Source organism: Clytia hemisphaerica, unplaced genomic scaffold, assembly GCF_902728285.1.
Source record: "Clytia hemisphaerica strain Z4C2 unplaced genomic scaffold, Clytia hemisphaerica genome assembly, whole genome shotgun sequence".
Lineage (NCBI taxonomy): Eukaryota > Metazoa > Cnidaria > Hydrozoa > Leptothecata > Clytiidae > Clytia > Clytia hemisphaerica.
The window spans coordinates 1,622,280-1,630,535 of NW_027104114.1; the positions used below are offsets into that span (position 1 = coordinate 1,622,280).

At 34.5% G+C, this 8,256-nt stretch overlaps 1 protein-coding gene across 1 annotated transcript; it reads right to left on the reverse strand.

The window, feature by feature from the left end:
• Nucleotides 1-2,729: 2,729 nt before the first annotated feature.
• LOC136813340 (protein Wnt-7b-like) lies at nt 2,730-6,242 on the reverse strand. The gene is made up of 5 exons (XM_067069852.1): nt 6,157-6,242; nt 4,915-4,954; nt 4,370-4,538; nt 3,577-3,848; nt 2,730-3,275 (listed from the first exon to the last, which is right to left on the reverse strand). Exons 1-5 carry the CDS (start codon nt 6,240-6,242, stop codon nt 2,778-2,780), a joined length of 1,065 nt encoding a protein of 354 aa, XP_066925953.1. The 3' UTR covers nt 2,730-2,777.
• Between the last annotated feature and the right edge of the window lie 2,014 nt (nt 6,243-8,256).

The window sequence follows — 8,256 nt, forward strand, 5'->3', positions numbered from 1 at the left end:
CACCAAGAGTGAAATGTAGCTAAATGATTAGAACGCCTTGCGACTTAGAATTTTTTTTCAAAACTGAAAATTTGACCCCGGCTTGAACTACCAAAATCTCTTGTCAATGCTTCTGAGTCCGGCACGCTAGCTATGTACTATCGAGCCGATACGAAACTGCTTAATTCAAAAATCCTTATAAAAAACACTACTGCATATACGGGTGAACTGACCTTGGACCTCATGGGCTAGGCTAACTGTTTAGATCAATTACATACTCCAGGCTCCGTAAGGATCCTTATTATAATTGAAAAAGCGTATACTAACAAACGATACGGAACTCGTGAGAGTGCTTTTTAAACCGTTTTCTTTGTTTATCTTCACAAGATTTTGTTTATCTTTGCAACTTGGTTCTCGCTTTCGGCCTTTCGTCTATTCGTTTTCAGCCTATATCACCTTCGATTTCAGCCTCCCGACTCCCACCTCCCGCCTCCCAGCTTTCGTTTTCAGCCTCCCACCTCCCACTTTCGTTTTCAGCCTCCCGCCTCCCACTTTCAATTTCAGCCTCCCGCCTCCCACTTTCGTTTTCAGCCTCCCGCCTCCCGCCTCCCACTTTCGATTTCAGCCTCCCGACTCCCGGCTCCCGGTTCAGCCTCCCGCCTCCCGGCTCCCAGTTTTCCTGTATGCCTTCACAATAACTTTAACGTCATCCATGAAATTGTATAGAAATTTCATTCTTTTTGAAGTTAATTCATAATGACTGTTGTAAAACATTTTTTTTGTTCGAACTCGATACTTTTTTTCGGGGCACCCTGTATTACAGAGAGTGAGTGGGTCATTCCATTTTATATACATGTAAGGGAATGGACGAACATTTGCCAGGGGTAATTAGAGACAAATTTCCAGAGGGTCTAAGGAAAGTTTTTATTTTTCGGTCAATAGTTACTTTAAAATGCTCAGAGGGGAGTAAAATACTGATTTTAGTTGGTGCAAAGAGAAGAATTTTTTTCGAATTTTGCATGTCTTCAAGATTTAATTTTGGCATGAAAAAATTCAGTCCCTTCTTATGGTTCTCATCATTGTACTGCCAAAATCAATTTTATTTTCATTTCGATTTTTGGAATTTCAAGGTTGGTTGGACCTATAAAACAACTAATCAAATTGGTCTCGCCTAACGAGAATAAGGTGACAAAAGAATTTAATATTTAAATAATTTAGTTGTCTTTTAACGTCTACTAAAATTGTTCTGTACAATAAATTTATCCTTCTTTTTATAATAATTAAATGAACTAACGCATAATAACAAAGTGTAAATAAAACTTAAATCTAGGGTAAAGTTATAAAAACTATTGTTACACTATAAACAAAAATAACTTTTTTTAAAGATATAACTTAGAGGGCTTGAAGGTTTTAATTTCAGAAAAAATTCAACTTAGTTTAAGATCTTAAAGATCTTAAAGATTTTTATTAAAACATCCAAAATATAAAAGTATATTTGAATTCCCTAAGAAATTGAGTGTTTTAGAGTCCATAAAGCCTTAAAATATTCTTATCTTGCTCCTAATATTTTAGCCATGAAAACCTTATGCTCTTATAAAGTCTGTTCCTATAGAAAAAAAACGTGTATATTCACCAACAAAAAAACAAAAGAAAATATACCATATAAATTAAAATTTCTGTATGCCTTTATTTTAATAATAAAAGTTTTGTTTTATAAATTAATTCTAATACCTGAGTTTTTCTCTTCTACAATATTTTAATAAATCTGTTTAAAACTATAAAAAATATTTCATATCTTGAATGATGATGGTCACTATCATTTTAATCACAATAAACAATTTCTCCAGTCGGAGGTGATTAGACCTATTAAATCAACCTTAAAAACATCCCTGTCTCACAGCCCCAATGAAACTCTTTCCCACAGTGGAAATGAAGATCTCAATGGGAATAGAAGTTTTATTGTTCCCAGCTCCCATAGTTTTAGAGTGTAATTTTTTTTCATTGAATCTTAAATGGGGATAAAATTAAGGCTGATCAAAGTTGCCAAACAATGTCCGTAAGAAACCCTTAAAATCTAAGATAGTTGTAATATTCAATGGCTATTTCCAGGAAAAATTAATATTCTTTTTTATAATCCATTTCAAAAGTGTATGTTTGTTGTACTCCCTTGTGTACAGGTCTGTCTTGAGAGGGACGTCATCGACTTATTTGAACCAATCAGCTTGATCCAAAGTTTTCCTTTTGAATTGTGAATTTTATAACCGCCAACGATTCATAATGGTGTCTGATTTACATAACATTGTATTCTAATACTGATTGCGATAGCCTGTTACCCGATACTATGCCAATCTCAGATACAGTTGACGTTTTCTAATTCGACAGCCTACTATTCGATATTCTTTATTGTTCGATAATTTTGAAAGTCACCGTTAACAAGAAACTCTCATGAGCGACGCTCTACTATTCGATGCACTCCCTTATTCGATAAAAATACATAATCCCCTTAAAAATCGAATTAGAAGGTGTGTCAACTGCAGCTTAGGCAAGCTATAGCCTAGCTGGCACACAACGTTGTTTCGACGTTTATCTAATGTTCATGGCGTCCATGTAACGTCAGATGAATGTTGAAACAACATTGTGTGCAAGCTATAAGGCTCTGACTTACGCAAAGCGGATCAGTTGATTCAGATTGTTTTTTTAAGTCTTCCAGTGTTTCCAGGGTTACCATAGAACTGCGGATCTCCTCCCTTTTTCTACTCCTCATTCTTTTATCTTTCAACCAATGAAATCCCTTCTCTTCAGGATGACGGTAAATAACATTTAGTAACCAATCGACGTTCAATACAAGTATCACACGTGACCTTGCAGCACCAATGGAATTTACAATTACATTTCGTATTGATATGTTTCTTCACTACCGAATGTTTTCTATATCCACATTTACTGCATAATTTATTACAACTATTGTCTTGTGTGTGGTCACATTCCCGGTTTAAAGTACCAGGTAACCCTAATAACGGATTAGGTTTACAATAACTCGGAGAGTCAGTAATATAGATTAGTTTTGTATCATTGACAAGGTTACGTGCAGGTCTGCTACGGTTTGGATTTTTAGTTGGGAAAAATGGTTTTTCAATTTCAGTTGGTTTGATTTTAACAGCTTTATTGTAGAGTTGTTTTAATTGTTGTGCTGGTACTTTTAAAGATGGTGGAGTAGCTTCCCAACATACAGTTGCAGTACAGTGACCAGATACTCCACTGCATCGACATTCCCTTGGCATTAATTGTCGATAGACCTAGAAAGATAGAAAAAAATAAACTTTAATTACAAATAGACAAGTGTTTCGTTCTTCCCGGGGCTCAACAGTGCAGCCCGGTTCTGTAAGCATAGACACATTTAAACTGCCACCCTAATCTCCTGAGTGAATATACAGATATACAGTTGGACAGAAATTCTCATTTCGTCACATAAATATGAATAGTGATTGGAAAAACACATGATTGAATCTCCGAAAAATCAAATTTCTACATTTATTGCAATTGACAGCCCGCCCACCAGTTCTCAGTCATTTAAACGACAAAAAAATATCAGCTTACCTGAAGTCCGCTTGCAGCATTTTTCCAGTTGAACGCTTTACGGACAGGATCTGAAACTTTCTTGAAATCCATTTGCTTTAGAATACGTCGGGCACGTTTTGTACCGTGATCAATAATACTTTGGCACATCACAACTGGCGCGCCGAGGCCGTTCTTTGGCTTCTTGCTTTTACATTGACAGTTCCGGTCTTTACCTTGTTGACATGCTCGGATGACGTAATGGGTTACTCCAGCAGCTACAATGGAGTAGATATACGATGCTTCTTTGGTAGCTGAAAGTAGAAACAAAAAAAATGAAGAACAAACTCATATATAGTCCCTTAGCACTTTTCTTATCATTTTGGTAGCGGTCACAATTGTATCATGTCCATCAGTAAGTAAGAAAGTAGCCCTGGGTATGAGTTTGATTGAATGAGTTTGATTGAAAAATAATTCTAAATCATCAATCCTCCTGATTGCAATCCTTATTATTGGTAAAAATGATATTCCAAAGCTGACGTCCCCTTTAAAGTCTGTAGTTAAACACATTTTCAAATTCGCCACATATCGATTGCTGCTTTTTGAAAATCTCTTTATGAATTTTTCTGAGTGTTTTTAAGCATGAGACATTTGACCGGGTGAAGTGACTCAGTTGTCATACAACATTGTTTCAACGTTCATTCAACGTTATATGGACGTTGTGAATGTGAGATAGACGTTGAAACAACGTCGTGTGCCGGCTAAAAGGTTGATCACATATTTGGTATGAAGAAGTTTTTTTGTCAAATTTAGTTATGTTAGACTATTAACTTACCATGTTCATATATATCAGTAAATGAGATAGGGTGCTTAGCATTCTTAACTGCTTGAGGTTTAGGACAATTCCATGGTTCATATTTGAAGTTTTGTTGACAAAATTCATACGATTCTGCATATCCGTGTAAAACTGCATCGTTTTCCAGTTTAGAGAGTTTCTTCAAGTTCTGGAAAAGAAAAATTGAAGAATGAAGAACATATGTTGAAACGGCGAGACTTCAAGAAGGCCTGTTTAGTTCTTATTGTTGAGTTTTAGGGCACTATTGTTTATCATCATTTTTAGTACGCGTTTGCAAAATTTTCAACCTCTGAATGGAATTCAACGTTTTTGGTGATACGGTATTGCCTTTTCCTCTATCCGGTAATACGGTATTCGAGGAAACAATTGCTGATTTTTTCTCGGTATTGCATGCAGACCACTTAAACCATCTCAATATTGGTCAATGATGCTTTTATATTCTGTTTAAAGAAAGATATTGATTGCAAATCAATAAATGATTGGTGCAAAATGATGTAATGAATGAATGACGTCACACTACTTACCAGGCCTCCTTTCTTTTTGATCTTCTTCTCGCGTTGCTGCCTTAAAAATTAATAAAATGATAATTATTTAATGGTTTGATTATTATACAAAAGTTTCTACATTTGCTACTGGGACTTTCATGGCATGTTTTGTACGAGACACTTTTTCAGGCAACTATGTAAACAATTGATGTTGATTTAATTTCTCCAAGATGAATCGTGTACCTTCATCGAATACGAGAGCGTATCGATTAGTAGAGCGTCGTTAAGAATAGTTTCTTGTTAAGAGTAACTTTCAATATTATCGAATAATGTAGTTTGCATAGAAGAACGTCGAATTAGAGGAACATCAATTTGAAGAAGGCAATTTTAAGCAAATTTAGTAAAAACAAAGGTAACTTTGATAGAAAATTCCAAAAAATCCGATAATATATATCCATTGCAAAACAAACAAAGGTGCGATTGTTGCCAATCAAAATATCAACGGAAGATATTAAAGTATCATTAAAATGTTCTTTCAGGGCGGAATTGAAAAAAAACTAAAAGAATCCACCATTGCAATATGTACACGTTTCAAAATGAATGAGTCCGCAAAAATTAAAAATCATAATCGCTAATTAAATGCGAATTTAATGGCTTCCCGCGGCTTCCCGCTCAATAGGTGTTTTCTTGGTTTCCCTCTTAATCCTGTAAAATATGCCATTAAGGGTCATTAAGGGTAAGCTATTGATTTCTTTGTATGAATTTTCTATATTAGGTTTTCTGAAATAAAAAAACAGACCAATTCATATACGTTTTTTTATAAGAATATCTGAAATTTTTGAAGCCTTCAGATGTTCTTAACTTTTTGAGTTTTGAGCCTAAAAATGTTCTTAACATGTTCTTATTTTCCCTATTTTGTGAGTATATTTGTCCATTTTCCTAAGACATTGGGTGTTTTAGAGTCCCAAAAGCCTTGGAATATTCTTAACTTGTTCTTAACATTTTGGCCATCGAAGCCTTATGTTCTTATATAGTTTGTTCTTATAAAAAAACGTATATCCAAGCTGATGCACAACGTTGTTTCAACGTTCGACTAACATAAAGAATGAACGTTAGATAGATGTTTGTTTTAGCGCTTTGCGTGCGTCGGCTAGAGTTCGATTCCGTGTCAAAAAATCATGTATAACCAAAGATGAAACTAACTTTTTGGAATTATTCATAGGCATGACGTCATAAATTCATAATTCTATTTTCGAATCAGATATGAGCGGTACCTATTACTCTTTTGACGTCACACTTAGCTTTCGACCACGGGGTGCCAACAAATGAAATAAGAATTGTCCTTTTATGTCGCAATACTTGAACATGATTATCACATATTATCCTTAATGATTGAGGAAAATGGTTTTAAAGATGTACATAAAACATTACTGTTTTTAGTACGTTTTGTGTATATTACTAAATCCATAATCCTAAAAAATATAGATAAATATGTGAAAGTCATGTTGAAGTATCGCGGTATTTAAAAAAAAAGGAAAATTACGTCGCTTATTTTCTTTCTAAGTTTCAAACTAAAGTTTAAGGTATCTTCAACTTCTTCCCGTGTATTCGAGGCTTTATTTTACGTTAATGATGGACGCTAAAGATTACTCTAGTGTAGTTTAGTGTGAGTTCACCCTCTTTGGGGATTATTTGGCGTTTTCAGTAAACATCAAATCACCCATAATACACAGGGAACGAGGCTGAGAAACCTTCGCCCTATTTACGAAATAAATTTAAAGAGTGGTTCAGAGAAACGTGTTTTCAGCAAAAGGGCTGAACATATGTTCGGGGTATTTTAGGCCATACATTCTTTCGACCGTAGTCGAGCGGTCAGGCACGTGCCACTTTATTATTTAATTTACCACCAATCCTTTTTTTTACACTTTTTTCTATTGTCTTCAAGTGCGGAAAAAAAGACTAGGACGGTTTTAAAATGGTAAAACTAACAAAAAATTGGCCGTGTGGCAATTGGCGGCTACGGTCGAAAAGCTGTATTACCGCCATTGATTTACTTATAATTCACTAATCAAGGAGTTGTATTATTTAAATGATCTAAAAAAGTCATCAAACGTTACTATAAAAAAAAAGCATTAAGGTAAAACGAAAAAAAAAACCGAACTTCTAAAAGCCGTCATTCGTTAAGAGATTATAACATCACGGTGACTTCCTTTAGTACTCAGTTTAAGCATCCAATTTCTAGCGATTCTCTCACCTTTAAAGCTGGGATAAGGAACTATTATAATCAGCATGTGGTGTTCTCTACGACTTTTTTTTGTGTTACCGACCGACCGGTTTTTTACATTCCGCAAAGCTTTTTACACTATTTTTTATAAGAACATCCAACATTTTTGGAGCCTTCGGATGTTCTTAACTTTTTTGGGATCAAGTCTAAAAATATTATTATTTTCACCATTTTGTTAGCACTTTTTGTCCATTTTCCTAAGAAATCGTGTGTTCTAGAGTCCCCAAAGCCTTAAATGTTCTTAACTTGTTCTTAATATTTTTGCCATTGAAGCCTTATGTTCTTACAGTTTGCTCTTATAAAAAACGCGTAAAAAAAATTCTAGCGGTCACATCTTTAATTCGTTTTACATCATCTTTTAAATATACAATAATATAATACATTATAAAAAGGTATTATATGTTTTTAATTACCCTTTTTATATATAGGTAATTAAATAAAATACCCTATTTTTTGTATTTATTAAAAGCAGGCGGAAGCTTGAGATGTACACTATAAAGAAGCGACAAGCGAAAGAAAACATAATTTACACATTTCTTTATAAGAACAAACTATATAAGAACATAAAGCTTTGATGACCAAAATGTTAAGAACAAGTTAAGAATACTTTAAAGCTTCGCGGACTCTAAAACAGCCAATTTCTTAGGAAAATAGGTAAAAATGATCACAAAATGGTAGAATTAAGAACATGTTAAGAACATTTTTAGGCTTAAAACCCGAAAAGTTAAGAACATCCGAGAGGCTTCAAAAATTTTGGATGTTCTTATAAAAAAACGTGTATAAGATAGCGATGACTTCAAAAGGTTGAAAAGAAAGACGACCTGCAGTAATAAGCGCTTTAGCCTCTACACGAGTTCTTGATACGAAGCGATGAAAGAAAAACGTTTTAGAGAAATGCGCCAAACAAACGAAAAACGGAAACTGGCGGGAGAGAATCTTCGCGCGGGCAGTATGAATATACACGCAGACGTATATAATGAGATTTCAATAATCGTCCACGCATCATAAGCTCTTTGGATAGTGCATAACTATATCACTATTATTTTAAGTGCTGATTATAGGTACAAGCCTGTAAAGGCAATCTTCCAAAGGCCATT